We start from the raw sequence: 27,869 nt of genomic DNA on the forward strand, positions 1-27,869 counted from the left end.
TTACCCGGGAGATGAGACCAACCCACCTTGTTACAACCTTTCTTTAGGAAGTTGTAGGGGTCGGTAAGGTCTCTCCCCAGCCTCCTTTTCTCCAGGCTAAACAGCTACCTCAACCATTCCTCATAGGACACGCTCCAAACCCTTCATCAGCTTCACTGCCCTTCTTTGGATGTAAGACAAGAGCACTGAAAGCAGTACATTAATTTTAATATACCAGAAACTATTACTAAAGCATCTTTTTTTAACAGCCAAAGGAAATTAGAAAGACAGTGGAGCACTACAATTTTATTGCTCTTGGATGAGTCCTCTTCTGGGTTAAACAAGTCAAAGCACTTCTTCCGTTAAATAAAAATGCAAGAAAAAAACCCAAGAAATGAATCAACAAAAACCCCCCATTTTTCTAGTTCAGTGTATCAATACAATAGCAGGTAAACAATATTAGATGTCTATAACAAGGAAAATATGTAGTGATAATTAATTAGAGCAAAATTGGGATTAAGACAAGCAACATCCTGGCACCATACCAGCAGACATACCGATAGCAATTTCCTTGATAAATATCGTATGTGATAAGGGCACTGAACATTCATACCTTTATTTCTCAAACACAATCCAAAATGAAACTAAAGAGTTACATAGTTATATTCTGTTCACAAATCACTTTTCATAAATAAAGATGTCTTGAGTAACATTGCTTTTAGACTAGTTCAAGAAATTTATATTAAAAGATATATATAGAGAGAGAAGCTGAATTATAGTCTGGTGAAGTGTTTACCCATTTTACCCAATAACAGCGTTTTGATATAGAATGATAGAAATACTCTTGAAGTCATTTTCCAAAGTTTGCATTTAAATAAAATACTCTGGTTTACACTTAATTCAGTATTAAGTGTATATAATAATATCATCCTTGGATGAGAAAATGAAGTTTTCCTGTGATAATGTTGAAGGACTTCCATTTGTATGCAGATTCTGGCTTTTACATCAGTGAAAATCAGAGCAGGAAAATAAACATTGCTTTTAAAAAAAATCCCCCAAAAAACTCATGAAGAAAAAATTTCAGGCATAATCACACATAAATTAGCTTCTTACTGATGAGAAACCCTACCTTCTCAAGAGAATTTCTTTTATTGTCATTTTTTTACTGACAGGCTAAAAAAAATCTCAAAACATCCAACTTGTTGTCTTCTCATTACTTTCCCTCCACATAATCATGACTGTTTATTGCTCTGTTATTAACCCGCCTGACCTCCAAGGCTTAGGACTCTGAGATCATACTTAACTCTCTAGATTTAAAAGTAGTACCTAACTTCCCCCTCTACATCTTCCACAACATAAAGAAAAGCACGAAGACAAACATCCCTGGATGCTTCAGCTCTTTAATGTAACCTAGACAACTCCAGCTTTGACTCACTGCAGCATCCTCATTATGTTACTCCTTGGTATTCATACAATTATTTCACAGACATCAGCTGAAACTTTCACACCTTTCACACTCACCAGTCCAAAACATAAATGTCAGTCCATGTCTACGGTGTCTGCCATGTGCTGGTAAAGCCACCTGCCACACCTGACTACTCCACAGACACCTCAAAAACCCTGTCTACTGTGTTTTGGGCTACTGTGTCCTTTCTTTTGCCATTTGATCACAGAGACACTGCCTTTTTCATTTGTCCTGAAGTTAACCAATGTTCCTATGTTTTCAGTCCCTATCTCCTTGCCACAGTCTTATTCTGCACTTGCAAAAGCTGATGGGTCTCTTCAGTTATCCATGTAAAGGAGGCTGGTGCCATTTGAGGTGTTTTAGCACCTGCAAGACGTCTGCACAGACCTAACAAGGCTTACGTGAGACCTCTGTCTCAACCATGCCCTTTTGAAGAGGCATCTGAAGGCCAGGAGGAATTAGTAGTGGCATTTCATAGGGCATGAGGGTATTTATCAGAAAATTTTGCCCATAAGCAGACATTCAGCACATGAATCAGTTGCTGAAATACAAAGATATGCTATAATTTTGAACACTGCAAGATTGGTCCTTCTGACTATCATATTTGCCTAACATCTGCATGTATCTTGGGAATGCTGAAACATCTGAAATGCCACACATATCTATTGTTAGGTGAGTGAATTGCCCCCTTGTAATTCAGTGCGTGCAATTTGGAGGTGAAATAACACCTTGAGAATCTGAAAGAATAAAAGCTAACCATGGGCATATTTTTCTCAACAAAACAGTTCAAACATTTGATTAACTTTAATAAGCATTTAGCATAACAGCAAACAGCAGATAACAAGACAATTTAATTACAATGTATTTTCCTAAATCCAAGTTTTTGTTTAAAAGAACCCAAGAATTTTCCTTTAAGGTCAAGATGCAAATATCCTTTCAAATATTCTGTCACATTAACAGGGTCTTGCAGTTGTTAGGAGGTGAACTTTCAAACTAGTGGAGCAGAGAATTTTCCCCAAAACTGGCTCATTTTCTCCCACATTCCATGCAACTCATGACTGAGTAACATAGAGGGATGGGGAAACATGATGTGAAGCTACCTCAAGGGGATTTGATTTTTGTGTGAGAACAGTCTGTAATGTTGAATTTTATAATATTGGTTGCTGAATGACACTGCCACTGCATGCCATAAGTACTATGGACAATGAGCACGGATTGCTCCAAACAGAGGAGTCGTGACCTCCTGATGCAGCTTGCAGCCAGCTGACAGCACATCAGCTCTTCTGCTCTGGAAAACATCTACAATGGATAGAACCCACAGTCACAGATTAAATGAACTCAACAGCCATCTTGGGGGGCCAGCTGTCAATGATGGACATAATACCTATGCTTGTGTGTATTTACATATACACGTAGGAAGGTGCAGGACCTGGGCATGATGTAGATGGTATAGAATAAGGGGTGGATAAAATTCTAGCTCCAGCCAGAACAGAGTTTCTTGTTTTTTACATTATGCTTTTCCAGGGGTAAGAGAAAAAAATACCATTTTCAAAAATATGCTAACCGCCCTGCTTGTGTGTGCTGCAAAGGAATACCTTACTGTGGATAAGCAACAACTTCCAGTCAAACTACCTATAACAATACATAACAGTCAGAACGGGAAGGGAAAATGGGCTTCAGACTGGGGTGTTAGTCATAGAAAGCACCCCGACCATTTAAAAATTGGTAAGGAAGCAGTAGCTTGATTAACTCAAGTCATAAAACCAATGTTATAAACACTGACAGACCACCTTGCTTATGAAATACTCACTTATCATCTTGTCAGTTATAGTATGGACTTCAAATAAGCATTGTCCACTCTGGAGCATAGGGTTGAGCAGGACTGTCCTGAAATTTCCACAGCGCAGATCACCCTTACAATGAACTAGACTGAATGGGCTGGAGAAACCACAGCAATCATGTTTAAACTCTGCAATACTTGTCATCAGCACTGCTCAGGGGCATCAGATTTGACTGAAAGTAGAAACATTTAAATATCACAGAATAGGCCTATTCTGTGGATTTTACAGAACCAATTGCACAGGGAAAAAAACCCAACAACTAAAAACAAACCACAAACCCAGGAAATTATTAATCCAGACAGCACTGCTATGCAGGAAAGATGAACACACATTCATAGGTGCATGCAGCAAAAAGGACCAAGCAAAGAGATTTTTCTCTGTAGTGAAAATCAGAGTCAATATGAATGTAGACACTTCCTGAGTATCCAAAACCAAAATATGGGGCTAACCCAAATATACAACTCCATCTTTGCTCCTGAGAAAGATATAGATCAAGTATCTCCAGTATGGCATCCAGCATTGCTCCACAGCAACATTACAGCATTACATTCTTTCTACTGTCACACTCAAGTGTTTTATCAAGAAGCTAAATGCAAAATAGGGAGGCTTGTAGCAGGATGAGTAACATCAGACCCTTTAGTTCTAATATCTCAATGAGTTAAAAGGGAATGGGACTTTGAGAATAGTGTTGTCTCAGAGGTAAAGTCATTACTATTTACTGAAAAAGATGAGAAATTTTCCTTTATGAGAGATTGCCTTGTATTTTCTGTGACTTGCAATATTCTCTGACTGTGTTGCTTACACAAAATTCATAAAAGGTAGAACAAAACTGCTTTTATCAGGCTGTTTTGTAAAATGGAGTATGAGAAGAGTTAAGGGTTGCTCTTTCACATCTAACTTTGTTTACACTGTCACTGAAAATGGCTTTTATTTCAATGATCTAAAACATGCAATAACTTGCAGGCTAAGAATTTCTCCAAGTTTACTTTTTCAATTCCAAACTCTTCAATACAAGTGAAAGACAAATGTGTTTCCTATTTGTGCAATACTACTTCACAACAGACTTTAATTTGTGCTCACACATGTATGCAAATCCCTTGAGCTGTATTTTGTGCAGTAAGGATGACTACAAAAGGATCAAAATATGCCTGCAATAAGAGAAAAAAACAGTTGGTTAACAAATTAATAAACAAATTGTAGGTCAACCTCTCTTTTAAATTATGGTTTTAATGAAATCTGAAAGAACAGGAAACCTGATACCTGATGATCTTACATCTCCAAAGCAGATGGCTTCATTATCATTTGGGATTGAAAAAGCTCAATGATCAGGGATTTCATTAATATCTGGAAATAAAAAATTTGAAGGTTTGTTGCTATACCTATAAAATTAGGTGAATATCAATTTTCTGGTGCATTAAAATGTGAAGTGAGCCAAGTTTAAATCTGAGGAGATTGAAAATAGAGCTACAGCATTGGCTATTTTATTGTAGATCAAAATAGTCTCATTATATGTCCCATGTATTTGGGTTCCTTCATTGTCCTCAGTCACATATAAAGAGAATGTGTCTGAAGTCTTGATGCATTTATTACTGGAGTCCAGCTGTGATAAAGAGCCATTAAAATCTCATTGGCTGCATAATGTTATACTTAAAACACAGCAGAAGCATTTTGTACCAGCCAGATACATTATAATATCTCTGAGACTGGGGAGCACTGATAGTATTCAACATAACAGAGGCTAATGCGTTAACTGGAATGTAAAAGACTGTAAGAAAATAACCAGAAAATTATTATTTAATCTATTCTGTTTCTGTTAAGTGAAATCTGCATCTGGAAATCCAACAGTGAGATACCCAGTACTGTGATCCTTTGACCATTTGTGTGAGTGTGAGAAGCAATTTCAGTGCCTGAAATCTTCTGATATACGCAAAAATAGAAGCAGAATAATGTCTCCATCCATTGTGCCACAAATTAAAAAAAAAAAAAAAAATTATGGGAAGAACAAAAGCCAGACAGGAAACTTAGTAGAGGACTCTGAACATGGAAGGAATGACATTGTTCTTGAAATATGGAGAAGAAATAGCTCCTATTATCATGGATAGTGGCAACATCATTCTTTCTGGCTGTGATCACTCTGATGGATTGTGATCACTGTACCTAACTTTAGATACCTGTGACATGCATCTGAGAGGCTTCATCTTCATTTCTTGCAGAGTCAATAGAGAAAAGGAGCCACTTGTACAATGTATTTATCTAACCTATTCTAAAGTAGGAAATATGCTGTATCCTGAGAGTTCCTATTTCTCTCCACTATCAAGAGAGTTGAGACAATTTGCTCGGATGAAGTCATCCACACACTGGCTGATATTCCCATTCAAGGGGAAAAAAAAAGCGAGAAGGAGAAAGAAAGAGAGGGACAAAGGGAGAGAGAAGGAGAGGAACCAAAGGTGCAGAGCACAAGGAACTAAGCTAAATGGAAAAGGTCTGGTGTCAGACAGGTGACTGAGAGACTGGACTGCTAGTGATTAATGACTCCAACATCTGACCACTTGCAGCAACCACCCAGGTTACTCCCCTCTGAAGTACAGGGACATTCACACATAGAATGAAAGTATTCACCTCAGCTGACAAGCTATTATGGGCCATGATTTACTCAACTGATGTCAAGAGACAGCTGCAACATCTTACCAGGTGTCAAAGACTCATGGGGGCATTTCCACCTACCCTCAGCATAATACAAACCTCAGGGACCTGGTGTTGGGTGGACTCTCCTTCTACCACTTCATGCCCAGTCTGCAACCACTGAGAAGACTAGAAAAGGATCAATGGGATATAATCAGAATTTATGGAGTGGTGGCGTTTTTTTCTACTTAATCTGTTTCTCTGTGATTCCTTCCTCATTCTTGTCTCTATTTTCCCTATCTACCTCTCTACCTCATATTTACAGTTAAATAAAGATCTGTACTATTGACTTTGGCATATGCTCTCATTTGTACCTTAATCTGGACAGAGACATCTCTCTAATAATTTTAATAATTGGCTCTTAATGTTAACCTTTAATATTTAAGTCCCATGTAAGGAAGGAAGAGAACCACCAGGAGGTGGGAACAACAGCAAACAACATAAATACCTTAATTAATAGGTCAGTGTTTGAACTGCTTCTGGGAAGAGAATGGACTGCCTTTGCCATGATAAGCCTTTGGAGCGAAGTTCAAATTCCTAATGACAGCCATTTCCCTTAACTTTGTGCCATGAAAAAAGTTTGTTCTGTGTCACCACTGAGGTTGCAGATGAACACTAAGGCTCCCAGCACTCACCCCCTGGCGTGTTGGGTACCCTCTCTTCAGCAGCTGCCTGCTGGGCATCAAGCCACTGATCACTGCCCTTTGAGCCTGATAGCCCAGACGATTTTCTACCCACGTAGCAGTCAGATTAGGCAGCCAGGGTCTCCTCAGCTATCAAATGAGAACACTGTGGGAGATAGTGTCAAAAACCTTACCAAAGTCAAGGTATATTACCTCCACGGTTCTTTTCTCATCTGCAGAGCCAGTCATTTAGCTGTAGAGGCAATCAGGTTGTTCAAGCATGATTTGTCCTTGAATGCCTGCCGTGAACACTCGCGGTGCCTGAATGCAGCTGGCCTCACAGTCTTTTAAATTTAACACCTGCAAACTGACAATCTCAGTCCTGCAAAGCTGTTGAACCCCAAACTGATGTTGAAATGACACAGCCAACACCTGCTGCACTTCAGGACATCCTAAATTTGTATTCTTCTTCTTTTTTTTTTTTTCCAGAGTGCTGTTTCTAGGGATAGCAACAGACTCTGAAGATCATACTTGCAAATTAACAAGCAGCAACAGAAAGACTAAATTCCTAAATATCTCCACATCTCATTCTTTGTGAGTGTAATTTTATTTCCAAAATCAAGCCTTAAAATGAAATAAAACTAACTTGAAACTACTAATAAAGACAGAAAGTGTTTTTAGAGTCATTCAGATATTCTAAATATTAGTTATGAGACGTCTGATTAAAAGCATCTCTTACTGCAATTTTCTGTGAATAAATGATAACATCTGTTCATGTTTACAAGACTATACAGCTATATGCAATACACGTACTTCTGGGACAGGTTTCCAGGTCACATAGAAGTATATTCAAGTAATTACTGTTGGTATTTCTGTCAGTGCCATCACTTCCATTAAGATATTCTTCATGGAGCATTTTCAAATACCAGGTTTCATTGTTCCCATTTAAAATAGCATGTTTTGAAATTGTGTCAGGGCTACCTTATAAGACATGCATTTCTCTCTTTCAGAGGCAAAGAGAAACAGATCAGTTACTGAACAGTAAAGGTCAAAGCATAAATCAATCATTTCACTAATAAGCCATCTTAAAGCTGTACAAGGAATAGAAGAACATTTAGCTTCTCATTCTCTGCACAGACATTGCAAGAGAAAAGCTCAAAATGACATCCGATTCCCATCAGTCCTCTGAGAACAGGGCTTTAAGATGCTGGAGAGCTCAGAGCTAAGTGCTGTAACAGGCAGGTGCTAGGCCAGCCAGCACACTAACAACATGTATTTTATGCTGTTAGTTGAAAGAATGGACACTTAAGTGTACTTGTAGCATTTGCAAACAAGTTTCCTATCATCTTCATCTGTTGAAGACATAGAATGCATGTATTTTTCCATCTTTCTGTTTGTTTATATTTATTTTTCATAAATATTTCTGACCATAGGACTAGGCCACCTGTGCTTTTGCCTCTGGACTCACCCGTGGTCCTAAGGAGATGAAATGGTTATTTTTTCCCTTTTCTGTTCTTTCTTTCTGTAAATATTTTTGTTTACTGCTTTGTCTGTTTGTTTTGTACAGGTATGCAGACATCTTGGGTATGCAGTCACAACTATGTAGACCAACCATGTCAAGAAAACAATGAATGTAATAGTTAATTCTCTCAGATAGTGTCCTTATCATTCAAAAAACATTATTTAGCAACAGCTGCCACGTTTCAGTACTGGCAGTATCGGAATACATTCCTAGAGGACAAATAACATGTCATAGTTGGAGAGGAGGGAGAAAGAATAAAAGCTATAATCTGCTCTTTACTAAGTGCATATGTTGATAAACAATACCCTCCTTCCACCTCTGAAATTTAAGGGCAAAGCTACATCTTGGACATCATGCACACACCAGAAGAAAGCAGTATAAAATCTCTCTCCAGCCTAAAAGGAAGCTCTGTCTTGCCCTTATGAAAAAGACATAACCTTAGGAGGAGTAATAATTAGCTATCACTGATCTGTACTTTTCACTGTTGTTAAGATATGACATTGCCTTTCCAGTTCTATACACAAATATGGTAAATATAAAGCACTTGGGATCTGAACAAAATTTCTAAAAGAGAAATTGTATTTGAAGTCCTTACCTACAGAACCTATAGCCACAAGGTTCTGCCTAGCAGATAAGAAGTGCGGAAAAATATGCTGAACTTTTAATATTCTGAATTTACAGTTAGCTCACTACAGAATGGTGTCTTGGTGCCTTGAGCAGAATTTACTGGCTAAAATCAAAACCCAGCCAGCCCTAGTGAGATAATGTATTTGTTCATTTTGGAGAGAGTTTGGGGGAATAAATATGAGTAGTCTTTTACTGTTTTAGATATACTAGGCACCTTAATAACCAGTGAGATGAAGAAAATAGAGTGGTCAATGCAGTAATGGTACTCATGGAAACAATTTTAGTGCCAGACAACCTTAAATGTTTTTATGAGAACTGAATCTAAGACCACAAGTCTACCTCAATTTCGTAACAGATCTGAAGAAAAAGGCTTGCTTTGTTTGAAAAATAACTGCGGTTCAATGATCCACTTCAGCTGTGGGAAGCTGTCATGAAGTTGCAGAGCAGAAATTTGATATGAGAGCACTGTTGTTTTGAAAGATCAATGATGAGAGGAGGTTATGGCAGAATTTCAGCAGTCTAATTAGTGATAGTAGTATATCCCAAAGAGCTTGTGTCAGATAAAGAATCGTTTGGGTTTTTTTTTTTGCAAATGAATCATCTAATAATCACCTGGATGAAGAACTAAACAGCACAGTAATTAAAATTGTGGATTATTTCAAAATGGGAGGTTTTACAACAACTTATATAGAGGGAAGACAAAAAGCCTATAATGAAAATAGAAATTGGCAGTCACTAGTGAAGTAGGTTCTATCTGGAAAAATACAAGTGAATGCATTAAAGACTAATAAGAAAAAATTCAACAGGAATACCTGGGGGAAAATTACCTGAGGGTAGTAAATGTAATGTGAATGTGTAACACAGTGTTGCAGCATGGAAAAAACTCAGTTTCATTTCATAAAGTAAGGGATATTATACATGAGAAACCTCTTTTATACCAACATGGTGCACTCACTGAATATTGGGTATAGGCCTGGACATTTCTACAGCAAAAATCAGAACTGAAAGGAATTTACTAAAAAGCAATTAAAAGTTCCTATGAAAGAAAATCAAACTTATGAAAGAAAATAAAAAGAATGTTTGCTTACAGTAAAAGCTTGAATCAATGAAAATTAAGAAAAGCCATGTCTTTCTCTAAAAATTTTATAGCATTAACATCAAGAAGGTGAGGGTGTATATATAAGGCCTGAGAAAATGCAGATGAAAAACAGCCCTTGTTCCATTTCCAATTTTGTCACTACCAAATTTTGTGACATGAGACAAGTCAGTCTGACTTTCAGTGCCTCAGTTTCTTCATCACCTCTATAGTTATATGAACATTGTAAGACTGTTTTTTTGTTTCACAGAGAAGTTGCAAGACTTTAATTAACTAATCTTGATTTAGTTTATTTTTAAACTGTAAGAGAAAACATAAATAGTAGAATGAAAAGAAACATGGTGAAAACATATGTCTGAGATACTTTTAAATACAAAAAAACTGTCAAGATCTGGATAGGTTAAACTGTTTGAAAGTTAGCATCCTTGTGGTTCAAAGATTTAGAGATATATGATTTACATTCTCATTTAACACCTATGATTTCCATCTCTGTCATTCTGGGAAAATGATCTTTTGAATATTCATCACTCTGTGAATAATCTGTACGAAGTCTTCCTATTTGACTAGAGAGAATTATGTATTTGGTTAAAACATGACAATGCAGCACAGCTCTGCAAAATCAGAATACAAATTTTCTTTTCAGCAGTGTTTTGAGTCTAATTTCAGAAAGGCTGAGGCAGATGCAGAGCTGAAAGGAAGCCCTGTTGTTCACAGAATGGATATACTATTCAAAATTGTCTTTTTTCATAGTGGCTAGGGTAGGGGATAATAATTTTCAGACATTTATATAGCTGCTGAATTATAATTGGTAAACCTGTTTTCAACCTTTCTTCGTATCTTACCTAAGAAGAGATGAAGGCATTAACAGGAAATCCTGACAATGCATATGTATGTTCTACGCTCAACTGCTAAAATATTACAGATATATTTACAGCAGCATCAGAAATAGTTCTGTTTCTTCACTATCTGTGTGACTAATCTCAGAAGCATGCTTTCACAAGGAATGTGGCCTTGGAAGTGCTCTTCTGTCTAGACATTTCTAAACTAATCCCTGAATTCCTTCCCAAATGACACTGAACTCTTTGGAAAGAAATCACATTATTTTCTTTCTCCTAGTCACACAAAGTGGGATCATTTCTCCAAACTTTGAGCTGCTCTGGCCCTGGTTTACTTTGAGCTGCTCTGGCCCTGGTTTACTCAATACTTAAGTTGGCAAACACAGAAATGAGACTTATTTGAAAGACAACTGCCCTCCAAGAAGGAACAGCATAGTAACATACAGCATAAAAATACAGTAAGTATAATAAATAACAGTATTGTCTTGTTAGAAAATGTGGGCTGTTCCCATTGTAAAGCACAGTACATCTACACAAAACCTAGATCTATTTCCTGAAGAGACTACAGGTCAATGCCTCAGCACCATGTGAATATGATACTCCATTAACTCACACATGTTTTGCAAACAGAAGCTGAGAAGAAACCTTTTAGCTGTTGCAGAACTTGCTGCACTTGTTCACAGATGGTCTATTAGTGAATTTGATAGTGTGCTGTTTTTCTGGGTAGTCTAATAAAGTCTTTTAAACAGACTAAGTGGTGAGGCATTGATGGGAGCAGGGCCAGGCCCTTTCCTAGGAGCTTGAGATCTGCATTAGTACTTTGGTATTTCTATGTCACAGACAAACATAAGCAGACAGCCAAGTACCTACTTATTGACTCCCTTCTTCTCAAAATTTCCACCTCCTAATTTCATTACTCCCTTGACAGTATTTTGTTCTCATCTCCAAGAGTTACTTGCCATTCCACACAGACCGATCACTCAATTTTCACCTCTCTCTTTTTACTGTTTCCACCCCTTTCTTTTATCTGAAGAAACCACAACAAATGTTTGCTGATTTTACAAGCTAAGCCAGTTTAGTTGGTTTAAAGTTGACTGATGGTATGCATGACCATCACAGTAAGGTGGCCTTGTGGTTGATCCTAAGCTTCAGCATCTACAGTTCTTGATGCTGAATACAACTCCTACAATTCTTGAATAGTATTAGTTGAACTATAACCAGACTAAACATGTTTATCATATTAATGAAGGAAATTTAAAGTAGGGAGGATATGACATCTGAGCAGCAAAGGGAGATTTAAAAATAAACCAGAATGAAAGAATCCCATACCTTTGAAAACTGAGGTCCTCTACACGAGTTTTAGGCAAGAACAGTAAAGGTCATTCATGCAAACAAGTAACTTCAGGCAGTATCTTAAAAATCTTTGCAAATAGAAATAATTTTATTTTTTCCTTTTTCATTGGCAATTTATTATTTAAAATTACTTTTATGGTTTTTTTCTGAAAATGTACCTCTTACAAAGATGCCTTGTTTTTCCTTTTATCTGTGCAGCCTTTAGCCATCAGAAAAGTATCCTGCTACCTGCATGTCTAGTAACAATACAACACGTAAAATGGAAGATCAGTATTTATCTCCGTATGTAAAATGAACAGCACTGTACAAACTCACAAGCAATATTATCACCTGAGATAATAATAACTTGAGAATTGCCAATAAAATGTCCAGGGATACCTTGTTTTGGACAACTACACCTCTGCACTAGGGATGCACAAATCATCCCTCTAAATGGTCACTGGATCTCTCCTTTTTCCCCCAGTGTTATATTGGTTTTTATTCCAGAGATTACATAAAAGCCTCTCACATCACTGCTATTCCAAAATTAAATATGGATTATAGTTTTCCTGGCTATGCTTAAAGTAGTACAAACGAATAAATACAATACAGATTATCAATAAGGACACTGTCAGTCTCCCTAGTAACTCAGTTTCTATTTAGGGAGTTTGCAAAAAGCATCATTAGAGATGCAAATTAAGGCCATTAAGACATTTAGAAATTTTAGTCAAACCAGGGAAGCACTATTGTCTTTATGCTGTGCTACGATTGTTTCCTTTCAAGCTGTGCATTTGAAGGCCTAATTACAGATACTCCTTGCATTCTGAAGTCTCTTCTGAGTTGAAGAGAAAAAGCAGGTGTCAGGAGGAGGGCAGCTTTCTGTCCTAGACAATATTCCACAATAACTAAAACTCCCTGCTGGTAAACAATCCTCAGGCAACAGCCACCTTCTCCTGCTGACACCTTGAGATGATTCACCAAATCCTACAACTTTCAGCAAATAAATCCTTAGGCTACAATGGCAATAAAGCCCTGTGGTTTGCCCTGCAAGAGACCCTTGCTGAGGTGGCCTTCAGGTTTCAACATTTACCCATCCTTTCATGGGACTGAGGCCACCATAAAATTACAGTCAGTTCTCATCTGTCCTTTTCTCACCTCTGAAGTTCCCATCCTCTTCTGCACTGCTCTTCTTCCATGCACGTCTTTAGAAACAGGTAAAACTATTTCCCCCTCAGCACAGCACTACAACAGGGATAAAGCTGTAGCAAGCAACTTACTGATATGTAAGTAGAAAACCATATCACACTAGAAAACCCCATCTCTCAGCAGCACAGCTACATGAATCATGAGCATAGCCCAGGTGAAGGTGAGGATAAGGAGTTTCATTTCAAAGGGCTTTTTTTGTAAACGGTGGGCACAATGATGCTCTGGCTTGTTGCATTCTATTTTGTGCACTAGCTGAAAATGCAGTTGATCCCCATGCAAAGTCCTGGCATTAAGCCTGCGTATATTTAGGTCCAGCACAGACTTATCCTTGTGCTAAGAAGGGAACAAGGATTTTTCTAGTTTTATGTAGACGTGGATGCCCATGCATATGAAAGAAAGCAGTTCAAAAACCCAGTCACATTAAGAAAGAGAATGTAGGTATGTAAGATGCCAGAAAATCCAAATAAATCACTATGCTTTTAGGGTTCCCTTTGAACAGTTAAGTATGATATTATCCTGACATGTATAGTACTGTCTTTCTGGCTCTGTTGTTAGAAATGGTTGATTATTACTTTGAACAAACAGTAGTATTTTTTTTTCCTTTCAAAGAACTATGTAAAATTAGAGAAAAAGAGAATTCAGGTACACTTACATTCCTAAGACCAGCAGTACCTTCCTTCCTTCCACATGGATCTTTGCTAAAGAGCCATTTGGAAATTTCTTTCCAGTTCTCTTTCAGTTTCCAAAATCTCTCTTATTTTCATAATATTTTGTTTTGGCATAAAAAGAAGTTGTTGTACAAGGCATGCAGGCAGCTTCTGACACAATGATCACATCTATATGGAGATTACATGACACTGAAACTGCTAAAAATATTATTTACTCAAGGAATGTGATGCTATAAAATGGGGGGGGGGTCAAAAAGTCTGTTGTAGGGTAATTTTGAATCTAAGCTGTATAAGTTCTTAATTTAAATTTCCATAATCATCACTTGATATTTCACTTCTAACTGATATACAATTACATTAGAATGGTTCACCCGCTATACCTTTAGTTAGACTTAAAATTCCATGTGTAAATAAATAAATCATAACTTTTGAATATAATAACTTTTTTTTAATATCGATCATGTATGCTTTGGCAGGAAAACAGGACACTGAATTCCAAATAACAACTACATGTAGGAAAAGGATGTCTCTGGGCATTGAACTAAAAGGCAAAGTAGTTTCAAACCTGTAGCTCTCCATTAGCTGTAGTTCACTAGGCAGCAAATCCCAGCTAGCAGGGTTTGGGTAGAGCCTGAAAACAGTCTGCAGATGTCTGAGGCTCTGAGATCCCTTCCTCATAGCCTAGAAGCATCTTCAGCTCATGCCAATACTGAAACTTCATTATGCACTTGAGAAGGTGAGACAAGGTTCCCCCTGCATGTTCTTTAATGAGAGATTAAATCAATATATTATTAATTTGTAGGAGTGCTAGGAAAGTTATGGAGATATATTCAACAGAAGATACTGAAAAAACCCACTACTTTCTTGGGAGTGTTTCAGATTTGCTTATAAAGCTGATTAGGTGTTAACATCAGCAACAAACACATTTTAAAATTTAAAAATACAATGCTGATATTTTGCACAAATTCACATAACTTCACTGTAGCACAAAATATACTATTAGAAAAGATTTTGTAATCATTTGTTTCTTCATTTTTAATTGCAACATGTTGGGTTTTTCAGCTAAAAATAACCCTTAGCATACATCTGAAATCTTTCAAAATACTTGATTTTACTGAAATTCAGAACTAAATCTGTATAGTATTTTGTTGACATGAAATATGTATTTCAGCTTCAAATCTTATCTTTTGCTTTGTGGTGATTGAAATAAGGTGTTTTCTTCAAAAATTGTTTCCACCTTTTGAAAATTAAACAACCCAAATTGTCTATATTTGCTTAGTCTCAATAGCTAATTGCTCTTAGAAAACACTAGATATCCTAGTCTGCATTCCTTCACATGCACTCATTTCTTATGCTTTGAAAGCTTGTTGCATTTTTCCCCTTAAGAGATTTTAAATCCTACAAAAACTAGTTCACATCAAGCAGAAACAACCTTGTCTTTCACTTACCAAACTTTTATGCAACTTTTATACAAGAAGCTTGTATAAACTGATGCCTTCCTTAAGCTGCACACCCCTGTGAAGCTGCTTCAATGTCAGAAGAAAGAAAAAGGAGATAACAACAGAATTGATTTCCTTAGCACAGTTTTAGCACCTGTGCAGACCAGTTGCTCTTATCAGGGCAAAAATTAATTCACATCCATTGTATCCACTCTGTGATGTTAGCATTCAGCAAGTACCTGCTGTTGCCTTTTCCTGACCATGATCTTGCTGAGATTTCATTGACTGAAAATGTCCTACATTTGTGAAAGGAGTTGTTTTTCACCTCCTTCCTGTTTTACATATGTCTAATGTTTTCACTATGAGTGTAGCTCGCCAAGAGCAAGGACAGCATTTTTGCTGTGAGTTGATGAATTTCCTAACTCAGGAATAGTGAATGGACACTCCCATGACAACACAAAAGAAGTATCAATTTATAGTACATAATTTCATCTAAGAATGTCAAATTAAGAACTTGTAGTATATTAAAGAAGATATATTTTAGGCCTTGTCGAGGTTTGGTTTTCCTTTTACTCAAAGTCTTGGTATAGATTCAAAGCAGACCTCAAGCAGTAATAGTCCACTGTCTCTCCACCAGTGTGAAGACTCTTCCACAGAAGCTGCATTGTTACCCTCTCAGATTGTTCCTGTAAGCCATATACTTAATTCTTTACATGCTTACAGTTTAACAGATAGCTCATGACATAGTATTTTTGGTCCTCTCTCTTCCCTCTCCTCACCCCCTTTTGCCAGCTCATCTGCTGCTCTACGCATTGCCCATGCAGTGTCTCTGCTGTTAATGACAGGCAACTGACCTGTGCACTGCTGAAACACTTGACATTTCAGTGCAATGTCACTCTAAATGCATAAAGCACACGGCGTATAACTAGAAGAAAATTAAAGACTGTATTTCAGATAAAGCTTACAAACCAATATACACATATCCCAGAGTAAATATGTGATGAATATACAATAAAAACACATTAAGCAAAACCATTTCAGTGTAACTTTGAAAAGATGGGAAAGTTGAAAATAAAGATTCCTATTTATGTAAAAATCCTAAGAGTGGGAACTGTATCAGAAATATTCAGAAAAATAACCCAGAAAAAAAAAACACTATGGAGAATCAGTGAAATTCAGTGTTCCAATGTATATACAGAAACTGGAACATTTCAGTTATATCTGCCATGCATTGTTTTAAGCTCAAAGATTTCAGAAACAACATCTGAATGTTCAAGCACAGTAAAACAAGAAAGAAATACTGCAGCATGGATAATCTAATGGGGTTTGTGTCTTGGTGATCCATGTTCATTTTGCCCGTGGCAGCCCAGCCAGCAGAAACTGTGCTCCACATGGTGGTGTCACATTTAACCCCAGCTCAGTGGTTACTACGGTGCTACATTAACCAGCTTTGTCAGCCCTCCCCAGCACCCAGTGGGGCTGCCCACACAGAGACCATGGCTGCTGCTTTCCACCAGCACCCACACAGACAAGAGAGATGGTACTCGGGGAGTCTAGGCAGCATATGTTTATTTGTACCTCTCAGTTGTTGGTAAGGAATGAGAGCTAATGTAAAGCAAGTGGGGAAGACTTGAGAAGCAATACCTCTGTGTCACATCTTTCCTACCTTCTTCCTGATTGATTTATACATGCAATTTTCATAGTTGTCACTAAGTATAGCACAAGTGGACCTTCATATGCCTCTTCTAAGTTATGTCCGAAAGTATTCTTATGGCACATAGGCATTTAGGCATATAAGCATTTAGGCATATAGCTCCCTGCTGTTCCTATCTCACTGCTGAAAGTGACAGTCCTCCCAGGAAGCCACCATCCTCCCAGAAATACTCCTCCCAGAAAAAGTGACAGTCCTCAAAGATACTCCTCCCAGAAAAAGAGTCATTACCATCTTTTTCTGGTAAACCATAGAGCAGAGGTAAAAAGGAAAAAAAAAGGAAACTTTAATTTAAAATAAACTCTGAAAAGTCTTTTAGGTAAGCAGACACAGGGACAGAGATTCATTAAATCATTTTTCAGTATTACAGGAACCTTTTCATGATATACCAAGTTTCCTTTTAATTTCCCAGTTGTTTGAACACAGAGGCAAAAAGAATTAGGGAAAGAAGGTCAGCAAAAAGATAACAACGCTGTTTATTACAGTCAAGAGATTAATCAAAAAAATAGCATTTCTGCATTTAATGAGGTTTGAGGACAACAAATGAGAAATTATAAGGCTACACTTCCTATTATCCAAAGTGCTTACAATATGTATGAATACTCTTTTTTCATAGCTTGGGTTTGACATTGATTTCCATTCTCACAGCATGGTTTCTCCTTGCTGTGTGGCAGGTAAGTATCTACCATCAGAGATAGAATAATGTACAGGTACAAGAGCCACCGACAAATGATTGCAAGAAGACATCAGTATTATGAGTTTGAGGCTGAGTCCATTATTAATTCTATTCTTGTACATGTGCATATGGAGCACCTTTAATCGCAGGGGGTTTAGTATTTGTAAATCAGTAATTTTACTTATGGGCTGATATTTTTAAGGATTGGACACTTAGAAAACAATTTTCATCATAAAATATTAAAACCATACACTGTTCAGAGCTTCACTGAAGATTAAATGCTATTTGAATTCACCAGGATAGTGCTTTTTTCAACCAGCATAAGATAACTGACCTCTATAGTGCCTGCCTCAATATTTTAAATGTCTTTTTCCCCACAGAATACTACACACACAAAAAAAAGAGAGGATGACCTGCAAAAGAGGGAAACAAAGCACAAAAGAGAGCCGCAAAAGTGTTTTAGATGTTTCATTCCTTTATTCTGTTCCTTAGGGTGGGATTTATCTGAACAAATGTATATGTAAGTCCAAAGCATAGGCACCTATATCATAACTAAATACCCTTTTGAATCCATATAGAGAAATACATACACCAGGGAAAGATTTTTCCAGACCTGTTTGAGGTGTAAGCTTTACACTAACATGACTTGCACCCCTCATTCCCTGTTGACCACTGAGGGAACCTACATGAAAGCTCCATATCCTGGACATCTAATAATCAGCAAGGCAAATTCTGCTTCCCACTGAATGTGAAAAACACTGTATCCCTGCCCTCTCAAAGCCTGTTTGCATTTGGCTCTACCTGGCCAAGATGCTTTCCAATGAGACACATTTGAGAGTGGGTGATGTCCACCTCCTCCAGCACAGGGTTGCAGCTTGTTCTTAAAGAATCTCTTTAATGCTTAGAAACTTGTGCCAAATGTCCAAAGAAGGCCTGCAAGCCATTACATGCTACAAGTCAACAGATGTTGCATTTTTTTAAGGCTTCTATTTCCTCTAAGGTCTGTATTTTGGCCAACACATAAGTTACCTAGTGTGTTAAACCAGTAGATGAATTGTATGTAAATGGTGGCCCTGCTAGCACTGTTACAGCCAAGCAGTTGTGGAATTTAAAAATCCACCTGTCCTGCAATGGATTTTGCATTTGATGTGAAATATGTTGAAATCTGGTAAAAGAAACAAAGTAAGAAAAAAAACCCAAAGCACCACTATCTTGCCCAGAATGAAGCCCCAGAATATCTGGTAACCCAGTTTTGGTATTGTGTAACCTATGTGCTGCCTCAGACATGGCAGCACTAGAATAATAGAAGTATGTATCTATTTGATTTTCCCGCTCTCTGGAGAAGCCTCTTGCCTCCCAAATAGGTCTGTGGAAAAGGCAGACCTTCACAACTTCCCAATTCCAAAAACCAAACAACCAAGCAAAAATCTTCATGTGGAAACCGATGCCCTTTCACACTGGATGCAAGAAAAGCAAAGCATTAAAAAAATATCATTCTTGAAGTCCATCCTTTACCCGTTGATCTCGACAGTACCAGTATGCAGTGGCCTTCAGTGTGGCTGTACTTCCCCTCTTCTGCAGAAATCCACAGAGGTCAGTGGGATCATGGGCATGAGCTAAAGCTCAAGGTAGGCTGGCAGGCTGGGCAGCAAGAGTAGGAGGAAGAGGGAGCAGAGAGCAGAATTACACTGGCCATGCAACTGAACTTCAGTGTATTCCAACTTCAAGCACATCCCTTAGTTCACTTTTCATGCCTTTTTTTTTTTTTTTGCCAAGTTTAATGAGACAGTTATAACTGGCTATAATAGTTAATCTCATTGAAAAGTTCTTACTTTGTTGGAAATCAACTTCACAGAACAGTTTTGGCACCTCTAGTATCAAGGAAAGATTCAAACCTGCTATTTTTCTCCAAGTTCTTTCATAAAGTGTGCAAGAAAAGGGAATATGGGGTGTCTGAGATGCTAGCTCTTCTTGAAGGTATTATTTTGGGAGATCATCTTTGAAACGTTCTTTGCTGCCCTGTAATTTACACCCCTACTGCTGGTAATGACTGTAAGACATATGAGCTGCACTAATGGGTATGGATCACTGTTCTCCTAGACTGCAAAAAAAAGGAGCACGGGTAATGATGACACTGTATGATAGATCAATGCAGCTGCAGATTGGTCCTTAGGCTATTCAGGTTATTTTCCTTAAAAGGCATCATGCCTCACACATTCCGCTGAAGGCTATCCATATCCATTCAAGCTCATGATAGCTATTCTTAGACATTCCTTCATTTTTAACACCACTGCTAAGACTGCTACTGTAATTTTTAATTACAATGAGGAGACAGTGTGTCTTTTATCAGATTCATATCTATTTAGCTTAAATTAAAACTCTTTGTTATATTTTTTCCTATACTTATTCAAAGGATTAGTGAGAAAATGTCACTGAACAGCTACTTGCCTCCTCATTAACATTCATGACAAAACCTTCCGGCCAGGCTGGTTTCAGCTGCTGATGGAGCAATACTTAAAAGAAATTGGCTTGTGTGTGAAACAGCTGCTCAGCAATGTCACTATGCAAGGGAATTGGTGATAATAAGATGATACTATTACAGCTACACTGGGAGTATAATATATTTTAAGCTGCTTTGAGGTATACAGTGGAGGTCCAAGAACTGGAGCATGATTAGTTGTCTGTTGTTAGGAATAGGAAACAGCTGATCATTCCATGTCTGCTTGTATGGATTAGTCTTACACAAAGCCCTGAGGTAAAAGAAAAATTTGTATCTGCTGGAATTCTTCACTTCGTGTGTGTTTCCTATCTGCTGGAAAAGCTTTTGTTCCTTTTCCTAGTGCTTGGAAGAGTTTGTATGTCCCACTGCTGAAACAGGTATTGCAGTCTTTGCTAGGACCATTGAGCACTTGTTGTTTCACAGGAACTTTTCTCATTTCAAGGCTTTATTTATTTGGCAAGATTCTTAGGATTAGATTCAATGGATCCTCATGCACCTGTTAGTGGAATTCCAGACACTGATTTTGCTTCAAATGACCATCCAGTATATCAATGTAATGACAAACATGCAGATGTGGGCAATACAGATATAAACATCTGCATGACAGGCTCAGCCAAGAAACAACTGGCAGCTGGTATTATGTTGTGTAGTGACTTACGCTAATGCACGCCACTTGCCCAGAACAGGGAGACTGAATGAAAAATTATATTGTCAGACCTTTAGTTCTGAGACATCTTTGAACCTCATATACTATGATTAATAAATTAGTCTAGAAGAACGGAGCAGTTGAAAAGTCCCAATACAGTGACAGCCCTTTAGAAATGTGGAGTACAAATGAATAAGAAATGAAAGATTATAAAGGGCTTTAGGATGCAAGAGCTGATTGGCAGTTAAAAGAAAGGTATAATTTTTTCTGATCATAGCTGGTTCCAAATCGCTTACTAATTTCTGAAGTTCTCTGTTACAAATTTCATCCTTAGCTTCTATTGCTTTAAATTATTACAGAAATTTAGTTCTTGTATAGATTTGCAAGTACTGAACTTCAGGTGAAGTGAAATATAAAACTGACATAGAAATTATGTAGGAACACTGCCAGCAGGCTGAGGGAAGGGAATCTTTGTCTCAGCTCAGCATTGATAAGGCTGCTCATGGAGAGGTAGGTCCAGATCTGCACCCCTCAGTACAAGAGAGATAAGGACACACTGGTGCAATCCCAGCGAGGGGCATTAAGATGATGAGGGGACTGCACTATCTATTCTAGAAGCAGAGGCATTGAGAGCTGGGACTGTTCAACCTGGAGAGGAAAAGGCACAGGAGATCTCATCAATGTGCATAAATATCTAGGAGGGTGATGATATATAGCCCAGTGACAGGACAAGAAGCAATGGGTACAAACAGAAAAACAAAACAAAACAAATCAGGAAATTCCACGTAAACACAAGAAAACACTTCTTTGTTGTGAGGATGGTCAAACACTGGCACCAGTTGCCTAAAGATGCTGTGCAGTCTCTATTGGGAGATATTAAAAATGCTGCTGCACATCATTTTGGGCAACCTGTGATGGTTGAGCCTGCTTGGATCAGGAGGGTAGACTAGGTCACCCCCACCACATCACAGCTATGCTTGAATTCTGTGGTTTTAAGTAAGAATGTCTGTCTCATCAGAAACTAAAGAGACAACGTTCAAGTTACAACAGACTGAGTTTCCTTTTAGATTGCATCATGAATAGAAACTGGGAAAAAATCCTGAAAAGCAAAACAGATCTCAAATTGCCTCTCAAAATGGAAATCATATCATTCTATCTATGCTTACGAGTATGGTTGTGGGGCAGAGAACAAAGTAAGAAAGACAAGGCTTATGAAGGTCAGATCAAATTTCAACAGAGTTCACATACATCTAAAAATTCTTATGTTGCAAAACTTAGCATTATTCTAAGATGTCCAGTACTGCATTAAAAAAAAACCCTGAAAAACTACAAGATATCCCTTTGATGTCCTTTCAAGAGTTTTCAAAATTGCATGAATATCTGAATGAAAAAGAGCTTGGCAGCAACTCTAGTTTAAATTAACTCCACAAGGGAGCAATGCTGATATCTATTTCAACATTATTTAGATAGTCATATATTCTTTTATTGCTTACATACACTGCTCTTGACAAACACAGGTACTATACAAAAATTCCATAAAATCATCACAATTGGCTGTATCTGTTTTGTTATTTGTGGCGTACTAGCATTAAATGGCAGAATCATGTCAGAATTCCTTTGTGCAACCACAGTACCAAATTGAAGAACAGCAAAAATGGTTAATACTTGAACAGTTAAAACACAGACCTTATCAGTCTTAACATTGCTTTATATTGAAAAACATCATCCTATTTAAAACTGCAAGAAATCTAGCTGATTTTACACTGAAATTCTATTAAGCGAATATATTTTTCCATTAAAGTATTCTCCCTTCTAGAAAGAAGCACTTTTTCCATACAAGTGAGCAAATTTTGAACAGCTTTAGAATAGTGTCGAAATCCTGAAAGCATACATGAAGTTCAAATGCTCTCTGATAAGATGTCATATTGCAAATTCCCTTTAAAACATCAACAATAAGACAAAAGAAACCACTTAGTCTTTTATTCCAAGTTTCTGTGGAGCAGATCCCAGAGTGGAGTATTCATTACTGATCAGGAACTTTCAGCTATACCTTAACTTCAGTTAAGGTCTTAACATTAAGACACAGAATGTCAGAGAACTGTAAAAGGCATAATGTCCTTAAGTTCAGTGCAATACAGAAAAGCTTGAAGTTGCCAAAGAATTAGCAAAGTGCTGTCTGAGCTCTGTGGTCAATGAGCCCAGTGTTTTCAGTGTGCTGCTTGGTCACTGAGCACCAGCAATCACCCTGGTCTCCTCCTAGAAAATAAAAGCCCTGTACATGCCACAGATGGTTTGAAATGTCTGTTCTGCTTGTACATTCATCTTGTAATACTACACTCAACTCCTGGTTTTTTGGGTTTGTTTTTTTTTTTAGATCCTTTGAAGACAAGTAAAATTTTGAAAATCCACTATACAAAAACTTCCATTTTCACATTTAAAAGGGAAGTCATCACAATTCAGAGTAATACACGGTCACCCCCACCTTCCAAGGACACTAAATTTCATTAGCATATGATCTTCTGCTGGGGACTTTCCTCCAGCTCATCCTCATATTACAGATTTTTCATTCACTTCTTTTATAATTCATTTTTTCTTCTGTGTCATATTGAGTGAATCGGTACTAGGAAAAAAAATCTTTAGTTGGATAATAATACAGAATTACCCTAAGGAGTTAGAGACATCTTCACATCTTTCTGAATGTGACCTAAGAGTTTTGAAGCAAGCTCCCAACTTCAAAAATAACATTTCCACCATTCTCCTATATGTGTACATATGATCCATTAACCTGGGGTTAGTCAGCTTTACACCACCTGTTTGCAGGCTTTTCACCTACCTGCAGCTCTGCAATCCTCTTCACAATCCTGATTTACACCTCTTAATGCCAGACCCTTTTCAATTTACACATATGCAGAAATGCTCAGGGTGACACTTTCAACACAGATGTCATATTTAAATAAAACCGTGACTTGAAAGCGTGGACACAACCTTAAAAACAGCTTAACGTTCATTATCAAAGACAAGCACTTAGCAAATTCTGACACTGCAACCTTGATCTAACAAAGATCTTATAAAGGCCAATCACGAGCAAATAAAAGCCCCAAACCATTCTTGTCAGTTCTTTCTAGGCAGAAAAGATGTGTTCGATACTGCTTAAGTGGTTTGTATGATAATCCCTCCCAAACACAACTTAAGGCCTTAGTGTTTGGAAGCCAGATGCCCTCTTAGTGCCTCTGTACATCACAAGAAAATCATGCAGGAGAAAAACAACAGCCTTAAGGCTATAAAAAGGCAGACTACATAAATACTGCTCTGCAATAATAAAAATCATGGGAGATCCACAGTTCATCTTGCAACAGTGAACATAATTACAAACCTAAATTTTGCATTTGAAACTAGGAGACAAAAATTATAAACCTCTCTATGCATATCTAATCTCTTTTTTCAACATTAGCCAAGCCTGCAGGCACTTAACAGTCTGATTCTTGATGTCATTGTAATTAAAGGCAATACTCATAAGGCTGATAAGCATACCAGCTGTATATTAACCCTTATCTTAGCCAAACTGACAACTGCAAATGTGATATCTAATTGTAAAGAAAAGAACATTGGAATTTATTATGGATGACTGGCTTTTAAATCCCATAACCTTGAAAATAAGTAAATTATATCCAGCCTACCGTCAAACTTCTTGTGCCGGGATACGAAAGTCGTGCGTACAAAGTGACTTGTCTCCTCCACTAAGTTTTCAAACTCCAGTTTGCTCTGTTGGCTTAACTTGTCCTCCATTTCTGAGGTGCAGCATGTATATTCCTGAGGGCAGATTCTCAAATGTTCCCCTGGAATCACAAGAAAGAAATTAATTAGAAATATTTGAATATAGATAGAAATGTGCCAGAACCAAATATACCTGATGGCTCTTCAGTTAGGGTGGGCTACCCAAGGAGCTCTTTAAGGCTTGACTACTTGACAGGGAACATCTTGAATTTGTATCAACAACTTTACTATAGCTGGATATTCCTCACAGGGGAGAGGAGACACACTTTGCAGAGCTGTTTTGATACTTCAACAAGTTGAACTGTCTCACATCAGAAGTGTTTTCCCATGCTGAAGAAGCCTTCCACATGTACTGAAATATACTTAAAATTTGAAAAACAATTGCTTGCTTTCTGTTTGTATTCAAATTGCCTGGAGAAATACCTAGTGAGATGACCTGTTACAAGTCATTGGAGCTGTCAAAATTGGAAAACAGAAATTATGCATTTGCTGTCAAAACCTGAAGAAAAGAAATTATGCATTTCTGTACACAGCTCCCACTTGCCCAAGTATACCAAAACATTCTTGCCTTCTCTTCTTTCCTTTCTGCTTAAGTGTATTTTAATGATTGTGTTTGGGTACCACATATTTTCTTGGGCAGAATTTCTTGTCAGACTGAGCAAGTGCTCTGCTGAATAGGAGAAAGCAATGAAGAGTTTAATTAATGCTTATGTTATACGGAAATGCAATGTAAAAGGTAATGAAAGCCTCTTATTTAATTCAATAGATTTATCTCTTGAAGCACTCTGCCAGTTCTTCTGACAATATTGCTTTCTTCAGTACAATTTGCAAGCAGAAACCAATTCTTCAGCTCATGAAATTAAAATGGTCTGTTATTACATGAAATGTGAATTTCCAATTGACACTGTACTAAGGGTGTCAGAAACATTTAGCTTGGTTTGTACAAAGGCAGAAAATTCTACCATTTCCTCTTGAGAAATAAAGAGAATGATCTGCCTGTATGATTAAAGTTACTTGTAAGGCAATGAAAACATTTAGCTTTCAGTACACTGAATCCAGATTAAAAATCCCTCTGCAAATCTCTTAAAGGTGCAAACAAAATGATATACAAAGCCCAGGGGTTAAATAAATACTGGGGACCTGATTCTCATTTATATCAAGGTTCCTTTCTACCACTGCTGAGCCATAAAGAAGACTTAAATGCAATTTATACCTACTTTAAGGCTGCTTTTCACCATTCTTATTATGTAGTGAGGAGAACCAGGCCCTAAGTTTTATGCTTCCCAGGGGTATAATACATTTAGCTGCTGCATCATTTTGAAGACACCATCAAAAAGAGGTTTGCACATGCTTAGAATAAACACTGTCTTGAGTTTGCCCTCACCTTATTCCAATTTATGTTTCAATTCTCAAGTGAAGTCTTTTCATTTGAAATTTAGTCATTCCTCAACCCTGACTTCTCAACCCCATCTTAATTTTTTTTCTGCAAGAGTTCATAATATATGAACTATAACACCATGAGATTTCTTTTAGCAGTCTCAAGACTTTTTAAAAGCTCACAGCTGTACATCTTCAGAAAGGATCATTTCATTATTATCAGTTACTGTTTGGCAGTATTACCTACAAGTTGCAGCCATGTCCAAATGTGCCATGATATAAAATTTTGTACAAACCCGGAAAAAATCTTACTGCATGACCATCAAAATATTGTAAGGATTGCTTCCCATGTCTGCTACACCCTTCCAACACAAGAAATTAATTCCTCTCCATCCTCAAAGTCACACATCTAAGCCATAAACAACACACACAGGGAGTGGTGAGCCAGCTGCTGTCAAACATAAAAGATAGTGGCAAACTAATGTTTGCCTTACCCTCTACATCTCTGTCACATTAAACTGCAACTATTCAACAGGTAAGGGAGGTACCATAATAAGAAACAATAAAGGTTGTTTTAGTAACGGTAATGTGAGTTTTTATTAGATGCCAGAAAGACAAGTAAAGCTGAAATATTGTGTCATTAGAAGCAGTGCTGTGTGCTTGATTAAATAAAAAAATCCCATCCATAATGTCTGCAACCCCATTTCCTAGATAAATCCAGGGTTTTTTCCATATTGAAAATACCTTCTTTCCCAGCTCCAGTCAGAGTGCTAGTTTATGCTATTACGATAACCTGCTTTAGTGCCATTGCACTAAGAATTTTTATAATATTCAGTTTTCTTTCCTCTCTTCATTGGAAGTTCTTATTCTTTTCTGTCTGTCTCTGTTTATTTTTCAGAACTGTCAGGCTAAAAGGTGAACTAATGGCAATCATCAAGGCACTGTGCTTAGTAAGTAACAGTCATGGGTCTAAATTTTTTAAGACACTGTATTATGCTGAGTATTACAACAAATTAAAGCCTATTGAACAGTCATTTTTTCAGAAATAGTAATTTTTATTTTTCTTATTTATTTAGAGTCTTAGTATTGCTGTGCTACAAAAATTATTTCTCACATTGCCTGATACAAACTCATTCAAATTCCTACTGCATTGTTTTCTTATACATTATTTTCATTAAGTTTCTTCCTTTTAATTCACTGATTATTCCTTCATTCAGGAGGCTCTTGACCACAAGAATCTGAAACTCACATTCATCAGAAACATTCACAACTTCCACATTACCTCATTATCTTTTTCTCCTAAAAATATGTCTCGCTGAATCATCTGTACCAGCCACCCAACACCATCACAAAAACTTTGCTATACAATAATGAACACTTTCCAAAACAGATTTCTAGTTCTTCTCTCCTCCCTGACCACATACTCCCTGCATTTCCATAGAAAGAAATAATAATGGAAATATTGCGCTACTACTTCAAGGTTTTTGCTTCCTTCTCTTTCCTGCACTGGAGATCAGGCCAGAGTACAGATAAAGCAAAAGAAAAAGCATTTTCCATTGGTCCACACCAACATAGTCTTTGTATGCCTAAGATGTTCAAGTTATTTTGCAAAAATGAAGCTTTTAGAAATTTTAGCTCATAAAATCTGCAATGTTTGTACTGACAGTCATTGGCTGCAATTTCCAGAATCTCATAACTTGGAAAAAGCTCAGGTGCTTTCCTGGGAATGGCAAATGGAAACTCTCTGACAAAGTAATTTCTGTATGCTTAATCTCATTTTCCTCTTTAAAAGCATGATGCTCATTCTGTGCTTGTTCTTATCAAACCTCCAACTAATGTTAGAATTGCCAGGTCATTAGTTCACTCCTT

At 37.4% G+C, this 27,869-nt stretch overlaps 1 protein-coding gene across 1 annotated transcript in view; it reads right to left on the reverse strand.

Moving 5' to 3' along the window:
• Window positions 1–27,869, reverse strand: part of GPC6 (glypican 6) — a 732,033-nt gene that overhangs the window by 489,476 nt on the left and 214,688 nt on the right. Inside the window, exon 2 of the mRNA XM_085057688.1 lies at window positions 24,527–24,685. Coding sequence (XP_084913814.1) covers window positions 24,527–24,685 — 159 coding nt within the window. The remainder of the gene's footprint in view (window positions 1–24,526; window positions 24,686–27,869) is intronic.

The sequence above is a fragment of the Lichenostomus cassidix genome, chromosome 1 (genome assembly GCF_008360975.1).
Source record: "Lichenostomus cassidix isolate B80296 chromosome 1, HeHo_3.0, whole genome shotgun sequence".
Classification (NCBI taxonomy): domain Eukaryota; kingdom Metazoa; phylum Chordata; class Aves; order Passeriformes; family Meliphagidae; genus Lichenostomus; species Lichenostomus cassidix.